Below are 17,676 nucleotides of genomic sequence, written 5' to 3' on the forward strand. Positions count from 1 at the left end.
AATCCCACAAGCACTCCGGGCCCCAGGTCTGGGCTGTCCTCCCAACCCCCCACAAACAGTGGGCCCACATGCCTGCCCTGCAATGGGCCCTGGGCGAGACTCACCTCCTCGGAGGCTGGGCTTCTGTTCAGCACCAGCGTCTTGCCCAGGTCAACACAGGCGGAGATGGACTTGCTGCGAGCCTCAATTTCACCCTTCAGGCCTTGATGGTCGCTCATCAGCACCTCCACGGTGGACGCATCCCTGCACAGAGAGACAGTGTGGGGAGAGTGGAAGGGCCACGAGGGGGAGGCGCCGCTCCTTCCGAGGAGGGCAGGCCAGGCCACTCTCCTTGGCAGTACCTGGGCTTCTCGCCAGCACCAATCTGGCAGAGGAGGATGTCCATCCAGGAAATGAGGTCCCGCACTAAGTTCAGGAAGCGGATCTTATCGGCTGTGGTGGTGACCTGCAGTCGGTAATCTTCGCACGAGCTCAGCAACTCTTTCCAGGAACACATCAATTCCTGCTCCTTGGTGGCGATGGCGTCGGCATTCTCACCCGCGTACACCGTCTGCAGTTGGGCTGCCACCTCCTGCAGCTGCCGTACCTGCCATCCATCCGCCCCCGACCCCAGAACAGGAAGATATGATCCTACCTGGCAGCTTGCTCATCCCCGGGGTGGGCATTCCCTGAGCTCTGTCCCCTCCCCACTCACCTGGGCCACCAGCACCTGGATGTCGTGCTCAAAGGACTTGAGCATCCTTTGCAGAGTCCCAGCTGAGGTCTTGCATTCCCGGGCTGCAATGGCGGGCAGGCGCTGCTTCTTCTCCTCAATTTGGGACAGGACATCCTTGCAGTCATTGAAGAACTTGTGCAGCTCGTGGGAGGCAGCCAGCATCTGCGCCCGGGTCTCCATCAGCTCCAGCAAGTCTGCCCAGGCCTCGTTCACCCCGTCCTTCCACTCAGCAATGGTGGCAGCATCCACGTGCCCATACTCAATCAGCTCATCCACCATCTGGTTGATGGCCAAGATCCTCTCATTGCCAATAGTGCCAGTCTCGCTGGCAAACTCAGTGAACTTCTCCTGCAGCAACTGTACAAAACGAAGAGAGCGCTATGCGGATGGCACTGGTGTGTCTCGTGCAACAGCAGCTGAAACTCTCCTTGCTTTCTGCGTTCTAGGCATGCTATTCTTGCTGTTTCCTTTTCCTTGCCAGTCCTTAATTCCTCTGCCCCTCTTTGGCTCTGGAACCAGCACAAGGCTTGTGAGCATTTCCTAGCCATGGGCAAAGCATGGCACAGCCTCACCGAGCGGCCCACAAGAAGCTGGCTTTTGGTGGGTGCTGCCGTCCCCCAGGCAGGATCCCCTTCTCATTTCCGGGCCCTCATCCCTTTGCCCTTTCTTACGGTTACATGCTCGTAGTCCTGCCCCAGTTCAGGCGAGCCAGCCACCACCTCCTTCTCGGCGATCCAGTGCTCCATCTCGTCCACCTCACGGTGCAGTTGGTAAAGCCAATACTGTTGCTCCAGGCTAGCCTTACGCTCCTCTACCAGGTCCTTCAGGGACACGTAGAGCCGGTCCACCTGGGACTGTCTCCTGCTGACCTGCTCGCTGGCAAGGACACAAGCTGGTCAGCGTGGCAGGCAGGGGGGATAGGTGAAGGGTGGAGAGGGCAGGGCCCCACCTGTCTGCGTGGCCCAACTCCAGTAGGGACCGGCATTGCCGCGACAGCTGGGCGATGGTCTCTGCATAGTTCTCCACTGTCTGTTCGGTCATCAGGTGCTTCTTCAGGAGCTGCAGCGTGCTCTGCTCATCCTGGAAAAGGGATTCCAGGGAGGGGAATGTGGGGAGGCCCCTCCCTTTCTCCCTCTTTGCCCTGCTGGTCCCTCCCACATGTGGGTGGCCTCGGATCTGCAGCTGGAGAAGGTAGCTTTCCCCAAGCGCCTCTCTTCTGGCCAGCCAGCCAGTTCAGAAGGACCAGGCCTGCGCATGGGCCCCAGAGCGGTCCGAGGAGAGTGGCGGCTTTGACTGCCCAAGGGCCCTGGGGACAGCCTGGGAAGGGGCACTGCTCCCCAGCCAACAGACTCCCTCCGGTGGCTGGCTGACCACTCCCCTTGCGCAGGGACCGGCAGCCCGCGGCCAGGGCAGAGGGGAGGCTCACCTTGCCCTTCTCGTCGTTCATCATGAAGAGTTCCTGTTCGCTCAGCCAGGCTTCCACCTCCCCCACGTCGAAGAAGTACTGTTCCACTTGGTAGGTGGCGTCCAGCAGCTGCTGCCGCTGCTCCGTCTCCTCTTGCAGGGCGCCCCACAGCTCCGAGAGTTTCTCCCAGAGCAGCCGCACTGTGTCCACCTCGGGGCTCTGGATGGAGGCGATAGCACCAGCTCGCACCAGCACCTCGTCCACTCGGGGTTTGTGCACCTGGATCTCGCGGCGCAGGTTCTGGTGTCGGAGACAGAGCATTGGGGGTGGCCGATTTTTAGCCTCCAGCCAGAGTGGAGCTTGACTGCCTGTCCAGCTCCAAGGATGGGGAGGTGGGTGACGGATCATCCTTTGCCACCAGTGACTGACACTCCATTTGGGCTATGGGGGAAGGGGCTTTGGGCTGGGACCAGGAGCCTCAGCTACGCCAGCGCGGCTATTTGAAGCAATGCCACCATCCGGGTTGGCTTCAGAGCCAAGCAGGCTCCTGGCCAAGGCCCCTCTCTGGGCAGGGCTGCCCGCAAAGTTTGAGACCAGCCCCCTCGTCTCCTTCTCACCTGGTTCTTCTTGATCAGCTGCTGGACGCTCTGCAGGTTGCTCCCGCGGTCTTTCAGCAGGGCCAGCGGGAGGCGGTCCTGCACCCAGACCTAGAGGGAGAGCAAGGGCAAAAACAGGGCCCAGCTGCTGGAAGCAATATGAGCCACGTAGCCAGTTGGCACCAAGGGCCCCAGTGTGGAGACAGCACAACCTCCTCCACACATCAATTCTCTTGGCTGCCATTTGGCCGGAGGGTGTGTGTGGAAACAAGCCATTCAGCGCCTTAGGGATTTCTGTAGCTGGTCATCCCAGTCAGAGAAGTCCTGCATGGCCCGGAGCCCCAGATGACTGATTCCAAACCCCATCCGCCTTCCTGAAGCCAGTCTGGCCACCAACTCTAACCAGCACCTACCAGCTCATCCTCCAGATCGTGGCTGATTTGATGCAGCTCCTTGGAGGCAAGCAGGATCCTTCGGCGTTCCCGGAGGGGCTCAATGAGGCGCACGATCCGTGCCCCTACCACCTTCTGCCTGTCATCCACCATCTCCTGGCTGGCCGTCTCCAGTGGCAGAGCAACAACCTGGGCCTGCAGCTCCCCCACCTCCTTGGACCACTCCTCCACCTGTGTCTCCAGGGTCTGCGAGAGAAAGGGCTGACACTGGCTGGCCCCCATGAGCACCCTCCAGCTTCTGCCAGTGGGAATCTGGGCAAGGCGTTTGGCTGCAGCCCCGGGTCTTCCTCCAGGAAAAGGTGGCTGCTGGAGGAGGAGGCCTTTAGTCCCCCCAAATGCCCCCCACCCCCGACCCCCATCATCGTTCTGCTTGATGGGTGAAGTTCACTAGATGAAACTGGCATCTTTGCTGAAGGCTCCGGCTTTGCTCTGAGAGCTGAAGTCTTGGTCACCCGGTCATTTGTCCAGTCAGCTGTGCCTGTGCCCTGAATGGGAGGGCCCCGGGGACAGCTCCAGCCCAGCTGCCCCTCTCCAAACAACCTGCCCCTCTTGGAGGATGCAACCAGTCACCCCAATGCCTCAGAAGGGGGTCTGGAGGGAGAGCTTGTGCCCAGAAGAGGGAGGAAGCCAAAAGGGGGCAGTGGGGAGGAAAGGGCTGTCCTGCCTAAACCACTGCCCGACTGTGTCACTACCCATAATAATGATTCTCAGAGTCCATCTTGCTCTAAAAGAACCAAATAAACTTCAAGACAGAAGCAGAAAGGAGAGCAACCATCTCAAGAGAAGGTTATGGGGCACCCAGCTAATCTCTAGCAATAGGCCACACAGATTGCCCCTCTCCACCAACACACCAGCAACAGGAGCCTGGGCGGGTGTGTGCTCGCCTGAAGGGTTCAACTCTGGTTTCCTCTGCTCCCCCCTCCCCCCCTCCAGGGCCCCACTTCACACAGGCAGCTTCGTGCCACGGTGGAGCACAGCAACTGGCCATGGCCTCCTTTGCCCACCTGGCATTCCACTGGTCTCCAAGCTCCCCAGAACTGCTCCGGGGCCCTCTTCCTGAGGGGGGCTCCCAGTGGCAAGGGCTCTGCCATGGACCAGAACCCAAGGGAAGCAGGAAGGCCTCCGGGAGAAAAAGCAGGGGAAAGGGAGGAGAGCGGCGGCAGCAGCAGCAACCGAGAACAAAGGCCAGGTTTGGAGAGAGAGGCAGTGATTGCCAGAAATGCCACCAGCTCTTCCCATAAAGAGCCAGGCCAGACACTCTAAAACTAAGGGGTGAACCACCCTGCCCCAAAAGGACTGGCCAAAAATCAGAGGCAAAGCAACCTACTGGAGTCTGGGGGGTCCGTGGTGCTCAGCTTGATGGTTTTTCTACGAACATTTCATTACCCAACTAGGTAGCATCATCAGTGCTAGTTTGATGTTTGTGCTACACTAGCACTGATGATGATACCTAGTTGGGTAATGAGATGCTTGCAAGAAAGCCTCCAAGCTCAGAGAGCACCAAGAACTCCTCATTTCAACCCTGAGCTACAATATTCTGTGACCACTGTAAAGAGGTCAGCAAAGCAGGCCCCCCTTTGCACCCCAGCATCTCCACCGGTTCTCCTCGTCTCCTGGCTGTTGAACTCCTTTCCTGGGGCTCCATAGCCTTGGGGGTGGGGGGTGGGGAGGCTGGCTCACTGCTGTCCAAGGTTACTCTGGCCTAATTATAATTATAATCGTAACTGTATTTAACATCTATTACAAACCTTCCTGGATGGCTTTTTAAATTTTATATTGGGGTTTTAAACGGGTTTTAAAATTGTTTTTTAAGTATTTAAATTGGTTTTGGGATTTTATATACAGACAGTGTGTGTGTGTGTTGTTTCTGCTCTATGTCTTATGTTATTTTCTGTTGTTTTGATTATGAATGGTCTGTACACCGCCCCGAGTCCCTACGGGGAGAGGGGGCGGTCTATAAATTAAATAAACTAAACTAAACTAACCCTCAGAGCTGACTGGAGGGTGCAGGAGAGAATCGAGGCGGCTTCCAATTTCAGCACCTGCTGCCTTTTTCCCCCCAGGCATTTCAACATCTAGGGAAACATCTCAGCTGGGCCGTTGCCCTGAATGTTCTGCCCTGGAGAATCCCAGACTAGCAAAGCCTTTACACAACTGGAGCTGCAAAGTCAGATACCCTTTGGAAGCACCCAAATTTCTTCTCTTCAAAGACCCTTTGCTGACCCCCCTGCCACCCACCTGCAGCTTCTTGAGGTTGCTATTCACACTGGCCAGGTCCGGCCCAGCATCCACCATCTGCAGCTCGCTCTCCATGTGCAGAAGCTGCTTGTCCAGCTCCGCGTAGCTCTGCACTATCCGGTTGGCCTGGGTGGCTTCCAGGAGCTGCTGGGCCTTCACCTGGGTGGCCGACTCCAGCTCTACCCAGCACTGCCGGATCTGGCCCAGCTTCTTCCTCACCGATTCCGCTAACTCCGGCTTCTCCTGGATCAGCCGCTGCCCCTCCTGGTGGTGAGGGAGAGGAAGGAGAAGAGCTGGCACAGTGCCCCACACATTCTGCCAATGGCCCTGGATGCTGGGCCCCATGCCTCTGGCTCCGGAGGGCCCCAGGTGAAGGAAGCTCTCCCAGGGAGCCCTTGAGAAGCTAAGCCAAGGCTCCCTGGGCCTCTGGGCACGACCTCCGGCACAACTCAGGGGTCCAGATTTCTCATCAGCCCCTTCCTGGAAACATTCCCTGAGCTTCTGCGGGGTTGTGGGGAAGCCGGGAAAGTGATTCGCCAACACCAGCAGCAGGTTGTCACTAGGCGTGTGGACCACCATTGCCACCACACATTGCCGCTCAACCACCTAAGTGGCTTTTGCCACCGGTCAAGGGAGACCTACACACTCCCATCCCGGGGGCTTAGTCTAACCACAAGTACCCCAGAACTGCCGCCCGGAGAACACAACTCTCCCCTCTCTCGTTGTCTCCAGGCTTTGAAAGGGCCCAGGAATGGCTCTGCAGGCCCAGCTGTGCTTTCAGCCAGCGCTCCCTCCCTCTGAGATGGGAAGGGAGGCAGCCCGTCAAGCAGGCAGCTGCTTGTCTCCCCACCCCACCCGTCCCAGAGGTTGCTGTCATTGGATGCACAAGAACAGCCAGGGGAGAGAAACGGGATGTGGCCCCCCTGACAACCCCCCCCCCCCCGGCTGTAGTAGCTCAGCAGCCTTCCCTTCCTCCCGGTTGATCTGGAGAGAGAGGGAGTCTTCAGAAGGGGGGAAATCCCCCTGCCCCCTTTGCTCTAATTGCGCTCTTCAGGAGGGCTGGTTGCACCCTTTGGGGCGAGTCTTCTTGAGTTGGGGAGTGGGGGGCATGAGGTTGCCAGAAAAACACAGCCTTCCTAACTGCCTTGGCTTATGCCAGGCGGGAGGCGGCAGGGAGGGCAGGAGCTCCCACTGCAGCTGTGTAGAAGACACCTTCCCTGCCTGTGGGGAGGGGGGCAGCTTGTGGGACAGGTCTTGGGAAGCTGCAGCAAACTACCTGGGTAGCTTTATCAGCCCAATGCCTCCCTGGGCACTGCCTGCAGGTCTCCAGCAAAGCCCCTAGGCAAGCGGCCCTCTGCCCAGGCCACAGGGTCAAGCCCTCAGGCAGGCGCTTTGGGGCTCTGGGCAACACTTACAGGCCCAGATCCTGGGGAGCATCAGGAGGGCTGTTAGCTGGCTCTATTTTTTGGAAATAAAACCCTGGCTTTCTCTGAGGGGAGCTTCTCATGTGGCAGACACACAATCCCCCCCCCCAGCTGTCAAGGGAGCTTCTCAGTGGGGGCCAATGAGAAAATGTGCCAGTTGCTGCCCCTGCCAATCCCCAGCCCCCAAGGGCAAATGGTTGTGCATAATACCCCCTCCTGCCTGACAGGCCTTTACTGATGGGTCAGCCTGATTTATGCAGGAGGCCGGCCGGCTGGCCAGTTTAACCCACACCCTTCTCTGTCCATGTTTACCCTGAGCAAAACCAATGCCAAGGCATAGCCAAGGCCTCCCCCTGCCCCCTGAAAGCTGGTACAGGAATCTCCCGTGAGAATACAGACCTCTCTCTATCCACTCAGCCTGAGGTCTCCTGTTCCACTCGGCTTGCCGAGATCTTCCACAGAGGAAAACAGGGTGCTGGGATGCTGCCTGGGGACCCTTCTGGATGGCCCAAATTTTTGGCATCCAAAGCAAGCAGTCTGCCATGCAGAGGATTTCCTCCTGCCCTGAGATCCCTGCAGTGCCAGTGGCTTTGTGGCAGGGCCCCCTGGGATCACCCCGTCTGAGGAATGCAGACTGAAGGAAAGAAGGGGTGCCTGGCCTCTGGCAAGACATACCTGGCGCCCAAAGTCAGAAGAGACCTGTATCTCTAGCTACACCATGAGGGACCAATGTGGCTAGAGCTGCCCTCTAATCACTGCCACCTGCTCTGCATTCAGGGCACATCAAGCAGCAGCTCCAAACAGACTCAGGGCTGGTGCCAAGAAATTCCCCTCCTCCTTCTCATTCCCCGCCTCCAAGGGGTCTCCCTCACATGAGGAACAGCATCTTTTCAAGCACCTCACTCAACTCTCCATGCTACCAGCAGGCGCAAATGAGCCCCTCCTTGGCAAGTCAGGGATATACCAGATGTTCGCCCCCCCCCCCGTCTGAGAACAACCCCCTCTCCAGGCCAGATTCAGCCCAGAGCCTCTTCCGCCACACCTGCTGTTCTCAGAGCAGCCCCCAGGTCAGCAAGCAGCCCCTGCCCCACTTGTCAGGCCCCTTCCCCGAGTCTTTTCATAGACGGGCTTCAGCCCCCTCCACACCGGCAAAAGGCCCGCAGCTGCAGGCCACCCTTCTGGGGAGCAGGCATCGCATATCACACCTGGCGATCACACCTGGCGACAGACACAACAGGCCAGGCACAGGCAGAGGCTGCGGAGCGAGGGGGGCGGTTGCATCCCCACCCGGGGCTTCCGGGCCGAGCGGAGCCCCTCTGGAGGCACCTGCGCAGCTTCCCCGGAGCCCCCTCCAAGACGCAGTGCGCGGGGGGGGGGCTCCCACCTGAGCCGAGCAACGCGCCGCCCTGCGTCATCAGGCAGGCAAGCGGGCGGGGGCCTCTTCTCCCCCTGCCTCGCTCCCCCCGCACCCACCTTCTCGATCTTGTGCAGCCACTGCTTATTCTGCGCCAGCTCGGCCATGAAGGCTCGGTGCCGGTGCCATCGCTTGGGGGCCGGCGGCGGCTGCTTCCATGACAGCGCGTCCTTGTCACGCGGCGCCTCGCCGGCCATCAGCGCCTCTTTCTCCGCCACCCAGCCATCCAGCTGCGGGAGAGACGGGCGGGGAAGTGCTCAGCCCAGCTCCCAAGAGCCGCCCGCTCCACCTCGGCCCGAGCTCCCTTCGCCCCCTCCTACCTGCGCAGTGGCCGCCTCCGCCCGGCGGCTGCAGCCCAGCCCGGGCCCTGCCGCGTCACCGTCCCCAGCGCCTCGAGCCCGGCCGGCGCGCTGCAGCGGCAGAGCTGGCAGCCACGGAGTCGCCCTCCCTTCCGCCCGCCGGCTCATCCCCACTTCGCTGGGAAGGGCGGGGGGGGGGTCGCCTTCGGAGAATGGTTTTCGCGGGGGGGGGGAAGGGATTCAAAGCGCTTGGTCCTCTCTCCCACCCCCCCATACATCCCAGGCTCCAGTCATCCCACTCCGAGGCGGGGGGGGGGGAACTCTGGGGGTGTTGGGGGGAGATCGTGTACCGCGAAGCGACACCCGCCCCGCTTGGAGCCTCAGGCAGCGCAGGCCGGAGGGGCTTCAAGCTGGGCAGCCGCCACAGAGGGCGGATAGAGGCAGCCAGAGGACGGCCGCAGCCTCGTCCTCCCTGCGAGCCGCGTTCCCGGGCAGCCTTGTTCTTGTTCGCCCGCCCCACAGCATAACCCCCGCGGAGTCCTCGCTTGGAAACCCGAAAGCCCCGATCGCCGCGGCCCGTACAACGTGTGTGTGTGTGGGGGGGGGGGTAGCCAAACTCAACCAGGCCACATTAACCTCTTCAAGACACAGCCGCGGATGGCGGTTCTCGGGAAGGCCTGGAGCTGTGCTTGAGGTGGGAGTGGGGGCGATAGAGGGGGAGACCGCCTCCGCTTAGGGAAAGAGGAGGAGGTAACCCTAACCCTAGCAAATGAGGAGGGAAAGTTCTGAGTAACTCTGGTCCTTGGATCCTTCTGCTTTACTCCTTCCTTCTCTCCCCCACCCCCAGGCTCAGACCCTCCTATTCCCTCATGAAAAATCCTAAAACAAACTAACCTATCCTTTAGCGAAGGGGGGGGGGAGTGTCCTTCACTGCCAGATTTCACTGGCCAAAGCAGAACAGCCTCCCCTGTGTCCTTACTGGGGGCCTCCAAAGGACTAGCTGCATTTGGGGGGGAGTGTAACTGGGACAGGGGTCCCCCACGTCTACCACTTTCCAGCCCCTGGTTTCTTCCGGCCTCTTGGGCAGATGCCCCCCGCCCCCCAGGTTCAATACCTCATGGCAGCTTTGCAGGAAGCGCTGCAGCTCCAGGTGGTCAGTGAGACGCAGCATCCAGAGGTTGGCCAGCTGGACATTTTGTCCGCTTCTGCAAGGAGAGCAAACTGGTCAACCTAGTTAGCTTCCTCCCCAGGAGGATTCTGCCCGGCACCTGGACCCCTGCCCCCTTTCAGCCCTTCCTGGTATCTAACCCAGCCAGGCCCCCTTCCTGTTCAGTTAAGGGATGTGGAGGCATGGCTGGGCTTCAGAGAAAGGTCTCTGTGCTCCCAGAAGCCCCTTTTCTATCAACCTCCCAACAACCAAACCGGAGCTGGACTTGAATTAGTAAAAGTGACTCCCCCCTTCACAAACCTACAAAAATGCCACCCGAGAGAATGCGGTGTCTGCATTCCCCTTTAAAAGCTCAAATCACTGTAAGCTCAAAGACCATGATATTGATTGGACAAACAGATGATTACAGTGTTAATAATACTCCCCCAAAGGGACATCTTCTCTGGGGCCCCTGCTTTGGGCTTTAAAAAAAAGCACAGCTGAGCTGCTGTTTCTATCTGGAGCGGGAAACTAGATTTGGGATCTGACACCAATTAAGATGTCAAAATAAAGTAGCACTTGGCCCTTTGCAAAGATATGCTTCCAGGGGAGGAGGGAGAAGCAGCCCCTCACAGCATGTTCCTTCAGGCCCCAGCCCCTTTGCAGTAGCCCTCCTTCATCTTAGTGGATCTAGCACCTTGCTTGGACCCAATGCAGATGTCACCTGAGGGAGATTGACAGCCAATCTCTGGCCTGCAGATGGGCAGGTGCCATACCCAACCAGGAGCATCCAAGCAGTTGCAAATGGCCACAGCTCCTCAAGGCAGCCATTGGGAGAAGGCATGAGGAGAAACTGGTGTTTCTTTCTCTGGGGCTTGAGTGTGGAGCCTTTTTCCTTTGGTAAATGCCCTCCTCAGGCCTAGGAGCCCTGTTGCTAAAGGTCCCCATCGCAAAGCCTACATGACTGGAGCTGGCCGAGGGTCCACCTGCTCCTAGTCAGCAAGGCTGGGCTCAGGCCACAGGGAGGGCAGCAGGGCAAGGCATGCAGCCACCCTGGGATTCTGACCAGGGAGGAGTTTCCCAGCACTCTCTTCAGATCCTCTGGGCAGGCAGGGGCTGAAGCTGAAGACCTGGGCAGGTCCTGTGGGTTTTGCACTGGTGGGGGGGGGGCTTCTGTTGAGCACCTGCTTACTTTGCCCGCAGGGTCTCCATTTTGTCCTTCACCCGCTCACTATAGCGGTTGCCTTGCCGAATGAGGCTCTCGCCCGCCTTGAGAGCCACAGTGGTCTTTTGCATCTGGAGCTCCATGGTGGTCATGAACTCTTTCTGCTTCTTGATGGCCTTCTCCACCCCTTCCACTGTTGTGGGCAGCTCTGTGTGGGCCAGTGTGGCTTCCTGCAACAACGCCAAAGAGGGAGCTGAGGCTGCAGCCCTCAAAATCCTCCTGCTCCTTCAGCTAGTGGAGCTGCTCCTACGTAGACTTTCTGCAAGAACCATGGAAGCTGGGCCAGGGGGCCAGGAGACCTCCAAACGGCATCATCCACAATGCTGGCCCCCCCTCCCCACCTTAACACATTGGTTGAAGGCTTTGCAGACATCAGGATGCTGTGCACAAGATAAACCTGCGTGAAAACAAAACCAGAAGCAGCAGGACACAGATAAGGCTAGCATGCAGCAAAGTTTTAAAGGCAGGTGGCCGTGCCCTGGATGAAGCTGCAAAGCAGCCAGGTAGAAAATGCACAACCCTCTGCCTTTTGTTCTAGGTGGGAAAGCGATCAGGGCAAGCCGATGAAAAGGCTGATATGGTCAAGGCTGGAGATAATAAAGGGGCAAATACCAGAATTTATATTGAAATGGAAAGAAAATGCCGTGCAAACAAGTCAGCAAGCCCTCCACCCCAAAAAGGGTCTGACACAGCTGGTTGAAAACCTAAATCTGAGTGGCCCTCTGCCCAGACTCCAAGATACAATGGAAATTGGATTTTATGGCTCAAGGCAAGAAGCCAGGGTGGGGGAGGGGGGCAAGTGGGGAAGTCATCTCTGCATTGACTCCCATTATCCCTCAGCTACTGCTCCTTCTTCGTCAGCCACCTCACTCCTGTCCGGACCCTAACCCTAACCCTAACCCTAACCCTAACCCAGCCTCAGGGGTGGTGGGCCTGCAGTTTTACCAACCCCTTGCAATCCTCTGACGTGGAGCTTCTGCTCTGCAATGCCAGGAAATCCTGCCCCCTCCCCCCCAGCACCCCCCACCCCACCCCGCAGAAAGGGCCCTGCAAGGTTTCCTTAAGGAAGACAGCTGTGATCTCCACCCAGCGCTTGGCTCATTCCTTGCAAAAACTTTCTTCTTTTGAAACAAGGAGATAGGAGAGAATTGTCCAGAACGTTTCCAAGCACCAAATGCCCAACCAGCGCTGTTATTCTTGTGGCAAACAAAGGCTTAAAATGCATCTAGAAATCTGCCATATTTCTCTGAGAAGACCCTGAATGTAAAGCCACCCCACCCCACCCCCTGTCACTGTGTTAATTGGTTTGTTAGCTGCGCTGAAGATTAACTGCGCAGGTCACAGTTCTTATCTGCAAGTGATTTAGTGCGCCTGCTTCTTCACATTCCTTCCTTAACTTTTTCTTCTGATCTTCCGTTCGCCTGCCGAAGAAAGTATGCTACAAGGGATGCCAAGATTCACACCTCCTTAATTCAGGGCGGAATTCACACCCTAACACCCCCAAGGATAGAGGCAGTAATAAAAGCAGGCAGAAATCCTTTGCTCTCACCCCCCCCCCCCCCGCTAACCCCTCTCCTGGCAATGCTCCTATATGGGTCACCTAAGAGCATTTGCTTCTCAGAAGTCGAATTTATGAAAGAAAAACTGATTGAAATCCCTCATCCCCTTGTTAGAAGACTAAAAGAACTGGCTCAGCTCCAGCTTCCTCTTCCTTCTTGGGAACTAACTAGAGGGGCTTAGTGTATATTAAGGGTGGGCATTCTGTGAAAGTCCGGCCACAGACTTGGCGGTTGTGCCTTCTGGTGTGAACTCCCCCCTCTCAGCTGCCTGGCTCCAGACCTGCAGAGAAGAGCAACTCCAAGGCAAGGCAAGGCCTGCATGACCACCACCCCGTGTCCCCACCCGCCGCCTCTTTTAAAACCCTGTGTTGCACTCCAGCATCTGAGGTCTGGTGAGGTGCAGGAAGACGTTCGTGCCTTTTAATAAAATGTGTTGGCCAGAAAATAAGTTACCCCATTTCTGCTCTGATTAGCCAGTGTTGGCCACTTGCGAACTGGCCATCTGGCAGTGTAGGACTCAGATAGTTGTACAAACCCAGCAGGGGATAAATTTGGTATCCAGACTGCGCCTGTTGCACACCTTCAGTGGGTATGAGGGAATCCACCCGAGATCCCGCGTCCTGCCAGGCCAGAATGTCTTCTGCTCTGCCACCAACCTCACATTGGCTGAGGTTGGCTCGGCAACTTTGACCCCCTTAGCCTCAGGCAGGCAGCCTCTCTGTGTCTGGGAGAAGCCCCACATTCTCAGCCGCTGGCCAGGCTCTCCATAGGCCACCAAAGCCTGGGGAAAGCTGGAATAACCCGTCTTCAGTGAGGCAGACAGTCAAGGGCGAGTCCCATGGGTGCCATGGGGCCAAACAGGCTGGCCAAGCACCCTTCAGAGCAGACCCCTTCTGAGCTCCCCAGGGCTGAGGAGCAGGGAAGTCAGAGGAGGAGCCACTGGCAGGCAGGAGGCTCTCCTGGTTCTGCCTCCCCAGTTTCAGCTGCAGCTCAGGGGCAGCGCTGTGCCACATCTGCCCCGCTGCAGAGGAGGTCAATGCCTGCATCAAGGATTACCTGGTTGTACAGACAAACTTCGGCCTGCTTGGCATCACGCAGGAAGAGGAAGAAGATGTGTGCCTGCACCAGGACCTCCCGGCGGTGCTCCCAGCTCTCCAGCAGTTTGTTCCAGCCCACCTCCAGCTTCTGCAGCCACTGCTGGAGGGACAGGTAGGGCAGCTCAGCTTCCTCCAGCGCCAGCACATCATTGACGGCCTGTATCTTGGCATAATCCACCTCGTAGCGGCTGATCTCCTCCTTGACCAGAGTGTGGTGGTGCAGCAGCCGCTCGGCCTCCGAGAGGTCCCCAGGCAGCTCTTCTCTGGGCGAGGCCACAGCTGCCTGGATCTTCACCAGCCAGGTCAGGAAGCTGTCCAGGTCCTGGATGAACTGCTGCAGCCTGAAAGGAGAGGCCGGGGCAGCAAGAGGCCTCCTGCGATGCCGCTGCCCAGATTGGCCTCCCGGGCGTTCTCCGATTGCACCACTCCCATAGGCCACCTGTGGCGATCCCCGTGCCCTGCCCCCTCAGCCACCGGCCCCACTGACCTGCTGGCCACCGTCAGCGAGTCCTCGCAGCCCTGCAGCGTCTTCTTCAAAGCCTCCCACTCCTCGCTGATCTCCTCGAACTGCATGAGGACCTCCATGGCCTGGGCAGGGTGGGTGGTGGCCAAGGACTCTCCCTCCTGCTGCAGCTCAACCAGGCGGGGTTCCAGGAGCACCAGGGCCGCTTCAATGGTGGAGAGGCGGCGCTGGAGCGAGAGGACGCTGCCCAGGTCGCCACTGCTGTATTGGGTGGACTCAATGGCCTTGCGCTTCTCCTGGATCCGAGATTTGATCTCGCTACACTCGAGCAGGTAGTTCTGGATCTTCAAGATGGAGCCGAGGTGGTTCTTCTTCTCCTCCACCAGCTCCACCACTCGGTTCCACCTAGTCATCCCACGGGAGCAGGACAAGGGGGACAAGCACGGGAAAGATCACGACGAGGGTATGTGAAGTAGGGGCATGCTTGGCCCCCTCTGTCCAGCACCTGGGTGGGCCAGCATGGTCTGGGCCTTGGCAGCAAGGCTGCGTTCAGCTGTGACTGAGCACCAGGGTCCCTGATTAGAGTTCGTCTCAGTGCTTGAGGGAGGAATGTGGGGGAGAGACGATGGACACAGGGTACAGGGCCCAGTTGTAAGAAAGGCCGTCCTCTGCTGGCTGAGCCTGCAGGGATTTCTTGCAGGAGGAAAGAGACACAGCTGCTCCCTCCTGCAGTGTATGGCCCTGGCAAGCTCTGGCCAAGTGTCCAGGGGTTGGGGGAGGCAGGACACAAGGGAAGCTGCAGTGGGCAATTGCTTGAGGGCCTCCAGCAGCCTCTCCCTCCTCCCTTGCTTGCTCTCAGCAGAGCAGCCCAAAGAGACCCAGGTCTGAAGAGAGAGAGAGGAGCACCAGGGTCCCTGAAGGGTTTTCTGGGGACAAAATAAGAGAAGCTGCCACCCTCTGGCCTGTGTGTGGCTCAGAGAGGATGGTGCCGGCCTTCATGCCGGACGTTCAAGGCACTTCCTACCTGCTGTTGAGGTGATCCTGGCAGGATCGGACTTCAGAGGAACTAGGGTGGCCCCCATCAACCAGCTGCTGAACAATTTGGTTGACATCCAGAATGCGACCCATCAGGCTGTTCATCTCTTGGTCGAGGCTTTCAAACCTGCATGGGGAGGGAGGGCAGATCAGCCCAACTCACCCTGAAAAGACAGCCCGCCTGGGTGAGAACGGGAGGGAACAGAAGGAAAGAAGGCCAACCCCATCCCCATCTTTCTCTCCACTGGCCCTCCTACCGGTGCTGGACAGCCTCCACGTCCTCCAGCTTCTCGGGCACTTCCATCCAGTTGAGCCACTGCTCCTTCTCATCAAGCCAGATCTCGCAGGCGTTCACTTCACCAAAGAGGTGGTACACAGCCAGGGCATCCTGAAGCCATTGGCACCGCAGCATGGCCACCTCGGCCACCTCCTCGTACAGCTGCTCCACTTCCACAATGCGGATCTGTACCTCCATGGTCTCGTGGTACTCGGGCGCCAGGGCAGCCAGCTGCTTCCGCAGGGCCAGGACTGCTGCCCGGTGCTTGTCAATCTCCTGCATCACCCCCTTGTGCTTCTTGACCAGCGAGCGGGTGGAGTGTTCGTCGTGCCCAAAGTCGTCACTGGAGACTAGGCGGTAGGCATCCTGCAGCCAGGCCACTAGGTCATCTGTGTCGGCACTGAACTGGTGGAAGCTCAGGGCCCCTTGCAGCTTCTGCAGGTGGACAGCTGCCAGCCCCTCCAGTTTCTTCCAGCGCAGGCGCACATCCCGGATCTTCTCCTGCACGTTGCCCAGGCCGAAGCGCTTCCGCAGCAAGGCCTGCTCACCCTGCCGCATGGCCGCCTGCAGCAGGGAGCGGCGGCCGCTCAGCTCACTCAGAAGCAGGTTGTGCTTGCTCAGCAGCTTGGCCACACTGTCCAGGTCCTTGCCAAAGCTCTGGGAGGATGACAGGATGCGCTCCTTCTCCCGCACCCAGGCCTCAGCCTCCTCTACCTCCTGCAGGAAGGACCACAGTTGGCGGGAGGCCTCCAGCTCCTTCCGCCGCTTGGACGCCAGCTCCTCTAACTGTTCCTGGCAGCCCTGGACGTGGCTGACGCGGTTGCAAATAATCTGGGGGTCGCAAGGCTGGTAGCCTGGGGGAGGAAGGACATCCAGAACGTGTGGTGAGAGGATGTACAATCAAGTGGCACACAAGTGCCTCCCACTGGTGCCATCCACGCCCCAAGAATCACCTTGCAGCTCCGAGAACTTGAGGGCTGCAGCATTGAGGGCCTGGACCCGGTTGTGCTGCGCAGACAGGTCAGCCTCCAGCAAGCTGTGCTTCTGCAGCAGGTCCTCCACCTCCAGAAGGTGCTTCCCGAACTCCTTCGATGCCAGCTGGGCCTGCCAGGGTGAATGAGCATGAGTGCCAATGGCGACACATGTGGCTTTTTTCCCCAGGAGAGGCCACGGCTGCACCCGCTGGAGCCACACCAAGCCTCTGCTGGCTCAGGGGATGGAGCTACTCTCGAGGGCTGCTCTGGGGACAAAACATATGAGGGAGCCAGGAATTTCCTCTGGATCGGGCCAAGTTGGAAGGGATCTATGGGTGCTCTGTTTTCAGGCCCAGAAGGGTGGCACACACTCTGACTTCAGCCTAAAGAACAGGGTGGCCCCCAACTTGCTTCTCTTCATTCTCTGTGCATTTTGGGGGTTTTTGTGTGATGTTACAGACCGCTCAGTGTCCTTTGAGATCAGGCGTCAGAGCCTCCGTGTCCATGGGCTCGAATGCAGCTGGTGGGATTCAGCTTGGCAAAATGGCAGGGGGCGGGAGCCACTTTCCAGCTGATCACCCCTGTTGCTGAGCAGGAGATGAGGCAAGGTCCCTGTAGACACCCCACCCCAAGCTCCCCCCGGGAGGCTCCAGACCTGCAGGTCCTCCATCCAGTCAATCATGTAGACCATCTCCTGGAAGATCTTCTGCAGGGCGACGTTCTGTTCCAGGCGAGCGCGCCGAGCACTGACCAGCTCCGTCAGAAGTCCCCACTGGCGCAAGATGTTGTCCTTCTGGGCAATGATACGCCTGCTGTCGTAGTAGCCCTCGGATTCCACTTCCTGGGCCAGTTCCAGCACCACCTGGATGCGTTCCTGGTAGGAGGAGATATCTGCCTCGATAGCCTCATGCTTCTTCATGGCGGCCTCCACAGCTGGTAAGTCACACCCAAAGTTGTCCTGAGAGGAGGAAAGGTCAACTGGTGAGCAGAGGCAAAACAATATGTTCCTGCACGTGCACAGAGTACCTCTTGAATGAGCCAGCAGCTCCCTTGCCTTCTAGAAGGCTCCACGAAGGGGTGCCTGGAAGTCCAATCTCCATGGATGCCCTCCACTACCAGGAAATCCTGCCTGGCTGGTCTCTGATGACTGCCAAGGCTCTGGAGCTGCCTGAACTCCTCATCCTGGTTGAGGTCCGGGCTTTCCCCCAGCAAGGCCAGCAGCCCTGCCCCCACTTTTACAAATCCCTCCCCCCCACCCCCGAGCTGTGCTCCACGGGGGGACTTTCTGGTAAGGGATAGTATGAAGGGTCAAGGGAAAGCTTCGCCGTGGGACACCTGGGCTCCCTCAGCCCAGCC

At 58.6% G+C, this 17,676-nt stretch overlaps 1 protein-coding gene across 1 annotated transcript in view; it reads right to left on the minus strand.

Annotated features, from left to right (window-relative positions):
• The window catches only part of SPTBN4 (spectrin beta, non-erythrocytic 4), a 31,414-nt gene that overhangs the window by 6,367 nt on the left and 7,371 nt on the right, over nt 1-17,676 (minus strand). Inside the window, exons 12-29 of the mRNA XM_081962758.1 lie at nt 16,976-17,278; nt 16,300-16,450; nt 15,327-16,200; nt 15,059-15,196; nt 14,059-14,439; nt 13,531-13,912; nt 10,883-11,085; nt 9,658-9,748; nt 8,304-8,474; nt 5,407-5,670; nt 3,130-3,354; nt 2,738-2,827; nt 2,142-2,420; nt 1,665-1,795; nt 1,387-1,591; nt 695-1,072; nt 342-586; nt 105-243 (exon numbers count right to left, since the gene is read on the minus strand). Coding sequence (XP_081818884.1) covers nt 105-243; nt 342-586; nt 695-1,072; nt 1,387-1,591; nt 1,665-1,795; nt 2,142-2,420; nt 2,738-2,827; nt 3,130-3,354; nt 5,407-5,670; nt 8,304-8,474; nt 9,658-9,748; nt 10,883-11,085; nt 13,531-13,912; nt 14,059-14,439; nt 15,059-15,196; nt 15,327-16,200; nt 16,300-16,450; nt 16,976-17,278 — 4,650 coding nt within the window. The remainder of the gene's footprint in view (nt 1-104; nt 244-341; nt 587-694; nt 1,073-1,386; nt 1,592-1,664; nt 1,796-2,141; nt 2,421-2,737; nt 2,828-3,129; nt 3,355-5,406; nt 5,671-8,303; nt 8,475-9,657; nt 9,749-10,882; nt 11,086-13,530; nt 13,913-14,058; nt 14,440-15,058; nt 15,197-15,326; nt 16,201-16,299; nt 16,451-16,975; nt 17,279-17,676) is intronic.

This window comes from Natrix helvetica, assembly GCF_964273705.1.
Source record: "Natrix helvetica genome assembly, chromosome: 9".
In the NCBI taxonomy this organism is placed as follows: domain Eukaryota; kingdom Metazoa; phylum Chordata; class Lepidosauria; order Squamata; family Natricidae; genus Natrix; species Natrix helvetica.